The sequence below is a fragment of the Elaeis guineensis genome, chromosome 13 (assembly GCF_000442705.2).
Source record: "Elaeis guineensis isolate ETL-2024a chromosome 13, EG11, whole genome shotgun sequence".
In the NCBI taxonomy this organism is placed as follows: domain Eukaryota; kingdom Viridiplantae; phylum Streptophyta; class Magnoliopsida; order Arecales; family Arecaceae; genus Elaeis; species Elaeis guineensis.
In genome coordinates this window covers 8668246-8684826 of record NC_026005.2, presented here as the reverse complement: position 1 = coordinate 8684826, position 16581 = coordinate 8668246, and the positions used below count along the sequence as shown (strand labels likewise).

At 36.9% G+C, this 16581-nt stretch overlaps 1 protein-coding gene across 3 annotated transcripts; it reads right to left on the bottom strand.

Moving 5' to 3' along the window:
* Positions 1–248: 248 nt before the first annotated feature.
* LOC105056516 (protein ACTIVITY OF BC1 COMPLEX KINASE 8, chloroplastic) lies at positions 249–15962 on the bottom strand. Of its 3 annotated transcripts, none has more exons than XM_010938732.3 (21): positions 15346–15961; positions 14981–15116; positions 13164–13330; positions 12721–12841; positions 12462–12562; positions 9668–9766; positions 9092–9202; positions 8898–8977; positions 8680–8749; positions 8029–8102; positions 7843–7912; positions 4614–4702; positions 4411–4535; positions 4141–4221; positions 3996–4056; positions 3817–3871; positions 3625–3723; positions 3436–3525; positions 1132–1191; positions 875–1024; positions 249–486 (listed from the first exon to the last, which is right to left on the bottom strand). In XM_010938732.3, exons 1-20 carry the CDS (start codon positions 15826–15828, stop codon positions 908–910), a joined length of 2289 nt encoding a protein of 762 aa, XP_010937034.1. In that variant the 5' UTR covers positions 15829–15961; the 3' UTR covers positions 249–486; positions 875–907. The 3 variants fall into 3 exon arrangements, with proteins under 3 accessions (XP_010937034.1, XP_010937033.1, XP_073104185.1); XM_010938731.4 differs by having other exon boundaries at positions 249–453; XM_073248084.1 differs by lacking the exon at positions 1132–1191 and having other exon boundaries at positions 249–453; positions 15346–15962.
* Between the last annotated feature and the right edge of the window lie 619 nt (positions 15963–16581).

Sequence of the window (16581 nt, the reverse complement as noted above, 5' to 3'; positions counted from 1 at the left end):
CACCAAAAATATACCCTTTGGATTTCATGTAAACTGGACATTAAAGAAATTTTACAAGTTCATTCAACTTTAAAAGAAAATTTCATAAATTTGGGATCTTCTGGTATACAACCGTGTAACTCACATTAACATGTGTTCCTCACGCAACATTTGGGAATGCATGGATTGTAACCTGCTCCATCTGATATTGCTTCAGCTTCAAGAAATAATTTATTTTCAGGTTACTTGGCGTCTCCAAGTAATCTAAACACTGTCCTGAAAAAATAGAGGTCTCCCGTGCGTCAAACCATTCATCCAGTCTCCCGTGCGTCAAACCATTCATCCATGGTCCAATGACCACCTTCCCGAGAGAATCCAATTGACAACAATGACAGAGACATGGCGATTTTGCTAGGTTGGAGATTTTTTAAGAACAAGAGCTCCAAGGCTCAGCAGATCAGCAATAAGATGTAACTGAAGAACATTAAAGACTAATCAGTAGGATTTCTGCTCCAAAAAGAAACATTATAGGATCTTGTTAGTACTTTCCCTCTCAGCAAACAAATAACAATTCAAAAATAGGGAGCAGTTAAAAAGGGAGGTATTGGTTTCTTAACTCTTTCAAAATCATGCAAGAAAATATAGAGATTTGACACCAAAATATATGAAAAATTAATCTTAACATAATATTTCACATACAGCAACAGGAGAGAGCCATGGCATAATCTCTATAATCATAAATATTGAAATAATATATACATCTTCAACATGGCATATACAAATTTCCACTTTAATATGAGGTAATACCTAGAATATGAAATGAGAAAAAGAACTTAAAAAAGAAGAGCAAAAATGGAAATAATAGTATAAATAGATACAATGGGACAAAACTTACAAGAGAACTACAGCATCAGTTAACCACTCTATGTCAAGCAGTGCCTGTTATCAATCTCTCCTGCTGATCTAGCCTTTTGACCTTGAGAATACCAAAGAGAACTTGCATTCCGAAAAAAGCACAGAGCATGTACGCAGTCATCGCAGGCACCTACACACATGAAGAATTTATTACAGAGAAAAAGTAAAAATGGCACTGGGCAAATGAAAGATTGGTGCATATTATAAAGCAATTATTCTCTTGATAGATTTGCTTACTCGAATTGAATTAAGATATAAAATTGTAGCAAGGTTTATTAAACTTCCTGCAACAACCGCCTGCCAATAATAAAGAGAACTTTTCAGATGGAAGAAATTGTTGAAAAGGAAAAAAACAAAGAACGATATACAACAAATCAAATTTCAGGTGCAAGTCCTGAGATTGCATGGTGCATGTTCAATCATAGTTTAAGACTTGGAGCTGGGAAAAGAAGTCGACTTAAAATTATAAAAGAAGCATTTTTCAAAGAAAGAGTAAGATGCCAGTATAACAATTCTTTCTAGTCCAGATATCAAGCCACGTTTGTTTGTAAAGATTCTTGGATGCTACTAATGAATGGAAATCCAATCAGCGAAACACTAAATTCAGATGCATCGCCATACTGATGGAACTGATACCACCATTTCATAGTTCACATTATACTGCAAGAAACCTACTTTCATTTCTATTATACATCTGCAGACAATCTGGATTGATTTTCAGCACCATCTTCTTTTCCTTTTTCTTCTTCTGAATTCCTTGTATTCCTATAATGCACTCTCTCAAACAGTATCCAAGTTCTATTGCATCCTCTCTCAAATTCTGATCTCCCACCCCAACACCCCCCCCACCGCCCCGCCCCCTCCCCCCCCCACCCACCCCTCTCTCACACACATACACACAAAAATATCTCTATCCATCCAACTTCCCTACTCATACTATGTGCATGAATCCTCACAACTGTTCAACAATGTAGACCATACAACATTTTTGTCTTGTCCAGGTGCTCTGTTAATTCTATCCACAACACTCTGAAACGCATCAGTGCCACCTGTCTCAGCAGTCAGTCATCTAGTCCCCCATCAAACAAAAGAGCAGATCTCTATAACCAAGAGCACTTCTGAAAAATTTTCTTCATATCAAGGATCATCCTTGTAATGTTTTTCCAAATAAAGGATTGATTTTGTACGGAACCTAGGAGTTTCATATAAAATTTTCAGTTGTAAGGCCATCCCTGAAGGTCAAGGGTTGTAAAACAACCTTTCAGAGAAAGATTACTTAGGCTCCCATCTTCATATTCCAAAAATTGTGAACCGAATATATCCTGACAAAAAGCAAGCACTGGCAGGAGCCTGCCAGATCGAGAATCTTTAATTAGAGAATGCTGTTCAAGACAACTGTGCACCAAGAAAAAGCATATCTGGCAGAACGTTTATCCTGTTTACTACTGCTTACGAGTGTCTGCATATAGGCACACTTTCTTCCGAAGACCTGGTAGAAGAAAATTTATCGAAGAAAACTTCCAGATGAGTTTCCAACTTATCAAAGAAACTTCATGATTCCTAACTTTAAAAATGCCCCTTTTCACCTGTTACAACCATGGGAAAAAATTAAAACTGTTTTCATGGAAAGAGGGTAAGCTAGGTCACTTCAGCTGCTATTACACCAGGCAGACACCAGAAATAGGCCATGAAGACTGACCTGCTTTGAAATCCCACCAACAAGCTGCATGTGCAAAGAATTCTCAGCAACCGATACCACGGCACTCCTACAGAATCTCAGGCACATAGGAAATCCTTCATGATGACCCTACAATATGCCCCCTCCTTTGTCTAGATTTAATTATATAATAATAAGCCACCTAGCTCAAATAATCAATGTCATTCATGTTCCTAAAAAGCATGCCCTCCCAATGTTTAACTTTAACCTTCATCCAAAGCTCAATGATTGTTTGATCTTGTTTCATTCAATTGGTTCCATCACTCTCTCTACTTGTTATAATTTGTTCATCTCAACTTTAAAAGCTATTTAAGAGTTTTGATATGGATATTTACTCCATAATAGATTGTGTTTTAGGATCATTATGATCATCTTTTTCTCCTATAATTATCGCATGCTCCATTGAAAGTATGCAATATAAGCTCAGCATGCTATGTTGGAAGTATGCAATATAAACTCCAATTCATACTGTTCATTTAATTCCACATCTGCAACCTTACTTTATATCATCAAATTTTTCCTCCTATAACTATAGCATGCTATACTGAACATATGCAATATAAACTCCAAGTCATGCCACTCATTTAACTTAACATTCATGACCTTACTATATTTATTTCACATATGTGATTCCCATTAGTTTCCAACAATAGATCCGTAAAACATTTTCTGACCTTACTGAGATAGTAACCTAAGACTCCATAAGGGCATCTCACCCTCATATATGATTCTAACACAAACATTATCTGTTTATTCAACAGATGAAAATGCAACAAGAAAATTTAAAGCTCGGATATACAAGGTGAAATTTTAGGTTGTCTCACATTTCCAATAGTTTTTTGGACAGCTGCAACACGTTGGAATGCTCTTTCAGATTCCAAAGTTCGCACCCGGAGCTTAAGATCACCTTTCTCCTGTATGACATTGCAACCAAGTCATAAGATATCAAAAGTGATGCTGCATCAAAGCAAACTTAGAAAATGGTGAATGCACAATGTTAACTTCAATCATACCAGACGCTCAATTATTTCTGCAAGTTTTTCAACTCTGTCCGCTTGTCTAAACAGGTTATAGAATGCACGAGACTGTCGTTCCAATCTTTTCTTGACATCCTGTATAACAAAAAAGTTGATTAATGAAAATGTGAAATAGCATCATTCTTTAGCACAGACCAGAGTACATAAAAAGTACTGCAAGAAACTTGCCTTGACAACAACTTCAAAACCAGCTTCTCGGAATCTTAACAATTCCAAAGCATAGCTACAAACATGGGGAGTGTAATTCAAGTTAGACACAAAAGACACACACATGTAAAAGAGAAAAAGGAGCAATTGTTGCAGCCTGTAGTTAACAAAAGACATTTAAGAAAATCATTAAACCATACGGTTTGGCAATCTCTGTAATATCAAATCTTGGGTCAAGTCCCTTCCCTATCCCATCCAATACTGCACAGAGAGATTCACCATTTTAAAAAAGATAATAGAATAAAATGAAACACCATTTATCAATCAGTTTCCTTAAGTTTAGACCTGAAAATGCTCTAACAACAAATGTGAAAGTGGCTGGAAAGCGGAAAGGTTGATCAGCAGCAATTGCCAAAAGATCCTCTCCTGCAAAATTAGATGATACTTGAGCACTGAATAATTGAGGATTATAAACCGCAGATCACATAAGTTGCATAAATTTTGGTGTGTATCCAACCTAAAGTTGTGTTTGTGATTGTTTGGAAATAGTTCAAGCAATTCAGGGTGTAGAAAAGTCAAAGTCCAGGTTACATGAATGAAGATCAAATGCATTACCTATAGCAGCTAGCCTTTGCTTCTTCTTTTCTAATCTTTCCTCTCTGCTTAATGGTTTCTTGAATCCAAGTTCAGTGGTTGCCATTTCTCTCTCTTTCCTTTGTGCTGCAAGACGCTCTTCAAAGCTGCAAGCATACATCAATCAGAAAGGATGATTTTAGAATTACAGTTTATATAGTTTCACTTGGATTATGAAAAATCACCTATTAAGAAAGAACTGTGCGGTTCTTCTGACAGCAGTCATATCTCCAGTAGGAACAAGGACACCCATTTGAATCATTGCTTGCAGCACCTGCATGTACAACATGTTTGTGAGTGAGGTTGGATATTCAATATCCCAGTTAATTATCAAGAATATTGCCCCAAAGACCCACTACGATGAAGTGCTAAGGCACAAGGTGCTAAATAGTGCATCCAGAAAGCAATCTTCTGAATGGTTTACCCAAATCTAGACTATCATCCAGAGTCTAAATACACAAGAAGAGTCCAATATGAAGCAAGAACAAAACTAGAAGCATCCTTACAATCATCCACTTGGAGAGAATCTATCTTCTTTCTTTAAAGAAACAGACTTCTAATCAATGTTCTAAGTCTCACTATCACCTCCTCTATCAGTATCTCATTGGTATGCTAAATCCCCATACCATCACATGTTCCACTGTTGGAATTAGCAAAGCACCCATGTGTTAATACACCAGGTTGGTATGGTTGGATCGGGACTTTACAGAAAAATATCCAGTTGAGGAGGCACTTTGAAGATCTCCAAATTAAACACACCTGAGGAGACAACTTCCTACCTTCTTATTGTTGTATCCTTCTTTCTTTAGCATCACTTTTTCTAATTTCTGTCTAAAGATTTAACCTATCCTATATTAAACCCTAAACTTTCTTATAATTTAGTCTTCTTCCTGCATGAATCTCCTTGAAGAACCCCAATCTAGCCACTAGCTTCATTCTTGGACCTATTAGCATGCAGGCCCTTGAGATCATCTTGAACATGAGATCTACAAGCTTTGCACTGCTGCCACTGTAACTTGGGCACTGAAGCATTGTCAGCAGTCATTCTAGGATTTAGAGTTTGAACCACCCTACTCACTAATGTCAACATTTAAGAAAGTCCCCTATCAATCATGGGAATATCAACTGGTCCTCTCTGAAATAAGCTTCTTAGGATTCCTTTGCAAACTATTGTTGATTTACTAAGTTCAGCCTCGGACTCCCTACATCCACTCAAAGATGACTTCTTGGTCTCATACATAATTCACCTAATCAACCATAGGCAACCAAATTCCAAAACTTTCACTAAATAGAAATCTCATATTCAATTTCAACTTGCTTCCACTTGGAATTGCACTGGCACATATGGATTGATGAAAAACTCACGAGCATCCACTTCTCTGCATAGAGATAAAAGATACAATGAGAACACGATGCTAGACAAGATTTTCACATATTTAGATGAGATCAAGTTATGTCTCCAATTTAAGACACCAAGAGAATCTAGTACATAGAAAGAATACAACAAGAAAGCACCTCCCATTCCTTTATTCCTTTGATGCACTAAATCATCTCCTTTAGAAGTAATGCTCTTGCCTTAGCCAAGAAATCAAGAAATAAAATTATAGTTTACCAATGTACAAGACTTCTTGAAGAAGATCTCCCAAAAATAATACCACTACGAAGAGAACATTCTTCCTATTCATCATCACATCCTTTTTCATATCATAGCTCTTTGATCTCTAACAAATCAAGCCATTGCCTCTAGGATTTCGGGTTCTCTTTTATAGTTTGTTTTAGTTGCACGTAAACTTTCATAAAACTCTCATCAAGTAATCTACTAATCTAGCTTCATGCAAGGGTTTCTTAACATGTAAGCCACTGTATCACAAAACCAAATGGTCTCTAAAGTCAACATTGCCTTAGCTGTAGCAAGGCAGTCGACATAACTAAATTGTTTAATCCAGTGGGTTCCACATGCACATACACCAAGATAAAAAGGTGTACTGTTCAACACTCTGGCAAACCACCATACCTAGAAGAAGTATTCTTGATGATAAAGCAGTAAATAAGAGAGCCCATAGGACTAGTCTCACGAAAGTAAAAACCCAATGAGTTTAGAAATATGATCCTCCCTTGATGAAATTGTTTTGCTGTCAATGGAACATGCAGTATATGTAATCCAGCTATGTGATGAATGGCAGTAGCTTGGCTTTTTCTCTTAGGATCTCAAGACAAGTCCAGTATGTGTATAACCATATAGCTTATGTGCCTTATATATATAGGTCATACATCCAGAGTTTATAGATCTAATACAAGTTACTATAATAACTATAAAGGATAATTATAAATAAAAAGATAATGAAAATATCAATTAAGAATCAGGTTTAAACAAAACTAGAAAGACTTTCATTTATTAGAAAGAGGTAGAGGATATATCATGACCATGGACTGCCATAATGTCCCAAACTGCCCTGTATAGAGTCTACCATACCATACGGCGTCAAAGACAATACAAAACTCTTGTGCAGGTTGATACAGGCCTCGTACTGACCCGTATCGAGGCATATCAGCCCATATAGAGACATGCCAAAACAAACCAAGACAAAAAGTAAGAAAAATGGCTCGAGAGCTGTTTGGGTACAGGGTGCATACCGTACCATATTGAACTAGTAACGTACCAATATGGTACCTACTAACGAGATAGCAGACCTTGACCAAGGCCATGCTATGCAAAGTAGTACAAAAATTATACTGAGCTTGACAGATTATACAGGGTGCAACGGGTTAACGAGCAACCAAAACCATAACCATCGAGCCTTATTATTTAGGATCAGCTTTATGGATCCTCATTTGCCAAGTATTCTTATTTAGGACCATCTCTGATGTTATATTGACCCAAGCTGCTCTTTTGCAATCTTCTAGGAGATGCATGTCATTCACCTGCTGCAGAGCTCATCCCTCCAATGTTCATGAGACACAGTAAAGCTTACTGCCACCTGGTTGCCTTAACTTCCAGTTATTTTGTGGTCTATCGGTTGCTGAAATATTGTGGAATGCCAAATTCTGCATTTGTGTCTCCATTTTGGGGTACTCTTCTCAAAGGAACCATTTGCCATGTTCTGTAATAGGAAATATCCAACAAGTAGAAAAAATGTAGACTAAACAATCTCAATTTGAAACCAAGAAAAGATAATCCCAACCACAAACTATAATATCGTACGAATAAAGCTTCAGGATCATCTAACACCAGAGTTTCTACAAGCTAATTATATCAAGAAGAATTTACTGTTCAAATTGTAATTGCGAAAGCAAAGTTCCTCCATTTTTTTTTCATTTTTCGTATCTGTAGTATGAAGTTCAGTGAGAAAATATTGGTCAAACGAGTTATACATTATATATTATATATTCTATACAAGGTTCAAGGAAACTAACCTTCTCTGGGTCTTTCTCATAAATTCCATAGAATGCTTCAAGCAATCCTTCCCTGATATTGGAACTTATACTGCAAAATTGTTGATACAGATAATTATTACAAGATGCAAAGACATCACAACATTCAACATCTTGGAAAAGAACATTAGTAGATTATATATTCACAACAAAAGTATCAAAAACAACCTTCCCATCATTCCAAAGTCATAAAAGATGAGCCTTCCACCATTGACATCATCCACAGCAATATTTCCAGGATGCTGTAATGACAAACATATTTGCTGAATAATTTAGCCAGTTGCTCAAATTTAAATAAGAAAATATTGATCTGCCATCCCAACTTTTTCTTTTCTCCCTTAATGCTCCAGAAAGAAGCAGAACCTTTTTTTCTAGTTCATGTCTAGATATTTGTCAATTACATGCAATGTGCTGTCATACAACAGAATTTTCTCTAAAAATCTTACAGTTGATTCATAGACCTTATCCAATATGAAACAAATAAGTAAACAATCCTCTTAGGAGATGGATAGACCAGAATTAAATGCTGTATGTATTCCAGAACTAGTTTAATAGAAAGTGAAGGAAGAAATGATTGTATTAGCAGCTAACTTCCTTACAGAGGACTGATCATTTACAAATTTATTTATAAATTATTATTGAAGAGGTTCCAGCTCATCCAGTTTTTATTCAATGCTAAGCATCAATTTTTCTTTTTGTTTTCACATAATTTCATAATAGCTTTTATCTGATTACCTTCTCATTTAAATATAAAGGAATCTATAAGAAACATGTACTGATTATGAATTATGATGAATCTATGAAATGAAAACTACTCACTGGGTCAGCATGGAAAAATCCATGAGATAAAATCTGTTCCAGGTAAGACTCAACAGCATATCGGCCCAACCTGCAAAGAAAGGATGCCAAGACCAACTTCAACTCCTTATGGGAAGCAGATCAAGCAATCATATTAGTCACTAATACCCAAAGAATGTTGGGTACTACATTATGCCTCTATATATCCCACTGGAACAAATGTATCCTGTGCCTAATACCTCTGTCGATCAACACCCAGCTGATCTAATTGTTTTATCCTGTTTATTTTAATTCCTGGAACATATTCCATTGTCAGTACCTGCAATGAAGTTAAAAACTGTTTAACTACCATATGGAGTGGATGGCCTCTTTTTTATTTGTTTAGTTGGTACTGTGTCTCCTCAAGAATACTTAAAGGTCTGAAGAGAAGAACCTGCGGTGTGGTATACTCCCAGTATACATTTGGCACCTTCACATAATCCATATCTTTAAAGTTCTCGGCAAACTTTTCTGCATTAGCTGCTTCTCTGGTATAGTCTATCTCCTGAAAACAGCCATCAGATTATAAGATATATAAACTGGCTGATATAGCATCCAATATTTGAAAACAAATCAAACAGGCATGTAAAGGAGATAATTTTAGCACTTTACAGGCTCTGGTGAAGAAAGCGTAAAGGCTAAATACAGAGATGACACATGCCAACATGCACCAGCATAGAAAATCCAATTACTTTTGTTGGTTGAACTAGTCTCAGTATATATGCAACTGATCTGGTAATGTGGATGGAGTTCTACATGAACTAAAACCTCAGTCAAATATTAATTTACAGATAGATATTTAAGCTATATACAGCTTTCTGAATCTCTAGACTCTCAGTTAAGGTGATCGAGCTGATCAATCTAATAATTAAAGGGAATGATTTGCGCAAATGGCAAAGATATTGTAGCTATAGTCAGCACAATAAAGGTTATGAGGCATTACAATGACAAAGACAAGGAGAAAAGTAACCTGATATAGCACACTGGCACACTCATCATAGATAGCAACCCAGTCTCTCTTTGCTCCATCCGACTTTGGATCCACCTTCTGAAGGTATTCGGCTATTACCTGGAATAACCACATTTATTACATATGGAACAAGAAAGCTGGTTGCAGCTGCATACCCTAAAAACATCTGATTTTATTTATAGCCATGATCCACTAATGAATGCATAAACTTCTGATTCCTTATTATAAAATTTAAACAGGAAATATAGCAAAAGAAAAAAGGTGAAAAAGGTAGCTCATGGAAAATTTTGGTTAGAAATTGCAGCACTAAATTGCGATTAATTGATTAAAGCTGCATTTTATTTTACTTGAGTATACTTTGCTTGTCATATCAAGCATAATGTTTAATTTCAATGCCAACAAAAACAAACATGTAGTCCACAGACATTAGATTGCCTGTGATGTACCTGCCAAAAAAAAATGATAACTTGTGGATGGCATACATGCAACAAAGAAAGTCCATTTTATTACAAATTTACAATTAGATAGTTTCTCAGCATATCTATGCTTTCAGTTTCTGACATCTATAATTTATCAGACATTGAGAGCCATGCCCATGGCCTGTAGAAGTAAGCTGCCACTGTGATTGGAAAAGCATTAGACACTGTCAATTCAACTCTCTTAATAATATGATTTAGATATTAAAGTTTAGCACGACCACAATAGTATAACAACATATCAATAAAAAGATAATTTTCTTTCCTATGGCAATGTAATGAAATATCTGAACTTTTCAGGGGATTTTTAAAAAAAAAAAGAATTACTAAGACCTCATAATTGTTCATGATCGTGATGTTCTATAAAAGTTATATACCATGTTTTACAAGATTAAAAAAAAAAAAAAGAATTTAAGTGTCACTTGCATCAGGTATGTCAGCCAGTGGCTTGCATGGTCAAGGAAACTGAGTTAAAAAAAAAAAAGGATGAATAAGACTTAAAATCCCTTTTCATTAAAATAGTCATAAGAAAAAGGACTCAATAGGTGCCCAGTGCAGGTTCTAGCATGACACAGTATTACCAGCTAGCATAGCCTGGCACAGGAATGGCTCCTCAAACCATGTGAAAAACAAGTTATAACTCCTGTGATCTATTACTAGATTGTAATCATCAAAATTTTGTGCAGAATGTGTAAGCATTTTCTATTCAAAAAGAAAGTTCTGTGATATGTACGAATACGGGAAAACAACAATATATGCATCAAACCAATCTCAACTAGCTAGATCTACTTAATAAATTCACACTGGATCTAGTAAATGACAAGTTGTTTGGGTAATAACTATTAAGATAAAGCTCAAATCTAAAAATCTATGTCTTCCATGGCTATGATCTCAACATATATTGGATTGATTAGCCATTGTATTTTCCAATAGAAAAGCGAAATCAAGTCAAAACATGTTTTGAGCTTCTTACCATAAAGTGAATGTTAAACACTGTCCAGGGTACCATAGGTCTCCACCTTTATGGCCCTTGCTTGCAAAATCTTCACTTTTCCTTACTAACAGGACCCTGTAATCACTATAACACCCAACCACCACCCGGATTGTACTGAACTTCATTTTTCTTTCCAGGCAAATCATAAGCTAGCAATAATATACTCATATTTTACTCTATCACTCCAGGTAATCATCCACATTCTCACTTCAATCATGCTCTTATATGTGAGGAACAATTGGAAAAATTAAATCATATTTTGATCCACATTAATGTTAGGTCTTTCCTCGTATCATCCAATCCTTCCATACATTTAGAACCTCCATCATTATGTCCTCTGTCCTTGCAATCTCAAGTCTCCACTATGAAAGTCACTTGTATATTCCATCAGTTATGTAAATACCTGCCTGTCCTGGTATTACGACAAATCCAACTTAGGGACTGTTTGGGAGAAACCTGGCTGATTCGGAGGTATCAACCAGGGAAGGGGAGCCAGAGAAGAACAGATGGCATCCAAGAGAGCCATCGTGGGGTTGTGGGGCCCAATCTACATGGGATGAAAAACAACTCAAGGTATTTTTCCTTTTATCCTACAGGGATCCAGCCCCATGACCCATAATGGCTCTCTTGAATGCCATCTCTTCTTCCCCTGCTCTTGTTTCTTCCAATAAGACCCTTAATATTAATATGGACCAAGAATGCAGTTTAAGAACTCAATTGTGTCAACTCAATAAAAAATAGAAACTTGCATCACACACAATGGGACTTCTAAACACCTATCAAGAATTGGAAAATGAACAAAATAACTCTGGTTGTACATACCACATTAGTAAAGAATAACACTGTTGAAAGAATAAGCTCATACTAAAAGCAAGATTGAGGTGATGTAAAACACAAGCAATAATGTTTTAATGAATGACCATCTAAGTTATAAGAAGGAATCACTGTTCAACATTTTAGAGATACCTAACATGGTTTGGATTTGCAAAGGACAAAATATTTCTAAGACATTCATCAATAAAGTTGTGTATGTTTGTGAGACACTGAGTGCCAAGGACCAGAACAGCATGTTTATTCAGTCCAGCACAACTAATATGAGCAGAAATGCAACACCTTATACCTTGGTTTATGTATTGTTTTAATAGAACAAAGGGAACCAACAAGAAATGACCTAAAAGATACAGCCATGAAGGACATGGCTTTCATTATATGCAATTTATAATATAAACTTCAAATAGGCAGGGTTGGTAAAACTGTAGTGAAATATGAACAAAAGAGTATATCAGGGAGGAAATAAGCATCTTGCAACACTTAGATTACTAACACGTAGATTTTTCAGATCAATATCAAAAAGTTCCTTTAGACCAGGTCTTTGTACTTTAATCACAACTTCCTGCCCCTTCAAGCTTGCACGATGCACCTGGCCTGCCAGAAAGAAATACATTATGACTACTGCTCAATATTTTTGTATGACCTATATAACTATGTAACCATACTAATTTTCAAAATAAATGAAGAGTATTTTTTAGTTCAAAGCCTGATGCTTGTTCACTATGTTAGCCAAAAACTACACATGAAATTACCAAGACTTGCAGCAGCTATAGGTTCATAATCAAAGCGGTCAAAAATATCATCCAAAGAGGCTCCAAGTTCTTCTTCAATTATTGACACAGACGTTTCCGAGGGGAATGGAGGAACTTGATCCTGTATAATTGTGTGTATACAATTAGCATTGAGCATTGATAAAGATTTTTTTTTTTTTATTCAACAAATTGTTCTAAGCTGACCTTATCTTCAACTTATAGTTTCTTTTTTTTTGTCACTCTATTGTAGATTATATTTTTCTTATTTTTACATAATATAATAAATAGGCAAAATTAAGTTGAAAATAAGGTTAACATACAATGGTGCATATGGAAAATTAATAACATAAGAGTATATATTCTAATGTGTCAGAAGCAGGTCATGCAAAGCCATGTTATGGTATAAAAAGTGCACAAAGAGAATGGTCATTTAAAATATTGACCTGAAGCTCAGACAATTGCTCCACATATTCCTGTGCCAAAATGTCCACCCTTGTAGAAAATTGCTGCCCTATTTTAATAAATGTGGGGCCTAACCTTAAAATACTTTCCTTTAGCCACTTAGCAAGGGCTTTCCGCCTTATAACTTTTTTCTCCTCTGTCATTCCTCCTGCACATTGAAAACTCGTATATTTAGACACATGCAACAATTAATTGCATTGTTTAAGATGATGATACTTTCACATTATCATATAATCAAAAATAATCAAAAATCATATAAGTATATAACCATTAGTTCAGTATGGACTAATTTTAACTATTTTCCAGTATGGAATAATTTTAACTATTTTATGTATAAACATTAGTTCATTATGGAATAATTTTGACCATTTTATGTAAAAAAGATTTTAAAAAATGGTCATTGTATCTACAAAAATGATGACATGTAGCATAACATTGTGAAGCATTCAAAAAATAACTGAGCCTACAGAACATACATGTTCTTCACCATCTAATGGCCGCAAAAAAATATTCAAAGTACCGATCTATTGAACTTCACTTTCTATGGTAATTTTATTATCACTGTCAAATATTCCATTATCTGCACTACTCATATAGTTCATTTTGCAAATATTTCTTGTCCTGCTTGGAAGAGAGCTTGTGGTTATGATTTTGTCTATGCATCTTATCGAAATGGAACTGATTACAAGAACAGTTCTTCCCCATTCTAATGATATTAATGTTTATAATATCATGATCACAAAGACCATCACAGCACTGGCTCCTAATGCAGTGTACCACTTCAACGTTTCTACTGCATGTTTCCTTTTGCTACCTTACTGATCTAACATTACAGATAGACCTAAAATAGGCATGCTTCAAGATGAGGATTTACAAAGCAGCCCCAAATAATTGGAACAAGGCTTCATGGTTATGGTTATGCTTACCTCACACATCTTAGAAATGCATGGGCATGCCTTCCTCTCAGTCATTGGTTTTAGTGCTGCATACCATATAAAATGACAAGAAGCATGTCACGTATATCTAAGGTTTGTATGAGCACTTTGAATACAGTATGTCCGATCGAATAAATGGAAATTACTATCAACCTAGAAGCCTACACACATCTCATCTCCTCTAAAAGTTCTCTTCCCTTTCTAAACATCCTTGGCAATGAACTTTCTCATTCCATGGTTAAATCCCTAATAACATGTTGGCATGCTATCCATTAGTAAATTATAGTGAGCAGCATCATGCTAATCTTGTTATGCGAGACTTAACCTCATGCCAGTGGAGGCAATTATTTGTTTCATCACGATTCAATAAACTAAAATCTCGTTAGTTGAGATGCATTCCATGTTCAAAGCTGCACCTTCTTGACACTTCTACATGATTCCTAGCTTCTTTTGTCTATACCACTTACTATTGTCGACATGATTCTATCTAGATTGCCTCAACATACTAAGTGTAATACCTGTCCTCATTTTGCCTGTTTTCAGTCATAGGTTAACTTTAAAGCAAAAGAGTAGGGAGAAGGAAAGCGGCACAAAAAGCTGTGCTCTGTAATCATATTTTACTTTGTAATCACACTTCGTGTATGTTCTTTACCAGTTGCCTGGCACCTGCTCTCACATTTGCATCTAATCCCACACCCACATCAAACAAGTAATGCTAATAAAAGCATGAATAATCAAAAGGTCAATAGTCACATGAATTACAATTTCCATTCCAGCATCAAAGCATAAGATCTTTGCTGTATCAAAAGATTTATCCTGAAATCCTATGGTAAAGCTTTTCAACTATGACTTAAGAAACCTACCTCGGTAAGCGAATTTCTGATTGTTAAGCCAAGCCCTAAAAAGAAATGTGAAAACAAAACCCCAAATTTCCAAAGTTCTTTGGATTGTAGAATATGTTTTGAATCTGTTCCACCGTCCACCAGGTGCAACAGAGACCTGCAAAAGACAACAAAAGTAACTGTATTTAAAGAGGTGAGAAAAAGGAAGTAGCTTGAAAAGAAATGTGAAAACAAACCAGAGGCAACAGAACATGATGACGAACATTGTTTTCAGGTAATTCAAATGATAGTTCACCATTTTGTTTCTTCTTGATGAAGCAATAAATTTTATGTCAAGAAAAAATCAAGAAGAGAAAACACCAGCAATTAATAACAAAAGAGTCTACCTGGGGTTCCTGTCCAGCCTTCTTAAACCAAGCTTCCTCCTTCCCAATATCTTCAACCCTCTTCTTCCTCTTCCTCTCCTCCGAAACGTCATCCACCACCTCCCCGATGGTTCCATTCCCGCCAGTATACTTCACCAAGCTCCCATTACCCGCTCCATTCCCCTCCAAATACGCATCCAAACTCCCATTCGTACTCGTGGACACAACCTCGTACCCGAAACCACCTCCATTCCCATTCCAGCTAGACCCATCCAACTCCTTGTCCACCGAAATCTCTCCCTTCTCCTCCGCCGAGACCTCAGTAACCGCAACCCTCTCCTCAGAGACCGATCGGAGAACAATCCATGACGGCGCCAGGCGGCGGCGGCGGCGGCTCTGGAACTGATACCTTAGAAGCGGAACATGGAGTCTCCGACCGGATTCTGGCCGGAAAAAGAGAAGCTCTCGGACGGCGGGAGGCGAGGTGGCAAGAAAGACCGCCATTGCTAGGGTTTTAGACGGTGTGGCGGGGATCCGGCTAGGGTATCGATCGGTTCTTAGACCAAAAACCCTAGAAATTGGCTTTCATGGCGGTGGAGTGGGATGAAGGAGCGAGAGAGTTGGGGGGGAAGCGGGGAGGGAAGTAAAAGGCCGGAAGAAGAAAAGTGGTTGGTTTTCGGCCACGTGGCAGCATGGAGGGATGAGAGTTTCTTGGTGTCGTGCTTCCCATTGGCTCTTGGGGTTCGATGGTGGCGGACGCCGCCGCCGTGGCCACAAGTTCGGAGGTCGTTCGTCCCGGTGGAGAGAAACGTACGCCAACCAAACAAATCACCAAACTTCCGCTCCTTGATGTGGCGATTGATTAATGGTCCAAATTCTGCGCATAATATCGACTCCCTCGAGTTACACCAATTCATTAATACCACATTAGATTGGGTCGGCTTTCCCAATTGGGCCGCGTAATTTTGTCGTCAATGACGCGGACACAATTCGATCCAGCCGTTCTGCGTCCTGCCGCGGGACCACGTCTGTAGGAGACCATCCCGAAGACGCCGTCGAGAGTCGAGAGAATCCGACCGCTGCCCTCCGGAGAGTGGTATACACGGAGAATGCTTCCTCACAGCTTGCACGCCACGTGGAATATGAAAATTGGTCGTTTATATCGCTACTCCATCATATACAAACCTAGTCGCAGCGAAAATTGATGGTATGCATGATCATATGGTACATATTGAGAACAAATTTTCTATTAGAGCC

Coding starts and splice junctions, on each gene's coding strand:
- LOC105056516 (XM_010938732.3), bottom strand. CDS start 15,828: ATGGCGGTCTTTCTTGCCACCTCGCCTCCCGCCGTCCGAGAGCTTCTC. Junction 12,563..12,720: donor TATAGCTGCTGCAAGTCTTG/GTAATTTCATGT, acceptor TCTTTCTGGCAG/GCCAGGTGCATCGTGCAAGC. Junction 8,978..9,091: donor GGGAGTATACCACACCGCAG/GTTCTTCTCTTC, acceptor ACTTCATTGCAG/GTACTGACAATGGAATATGT.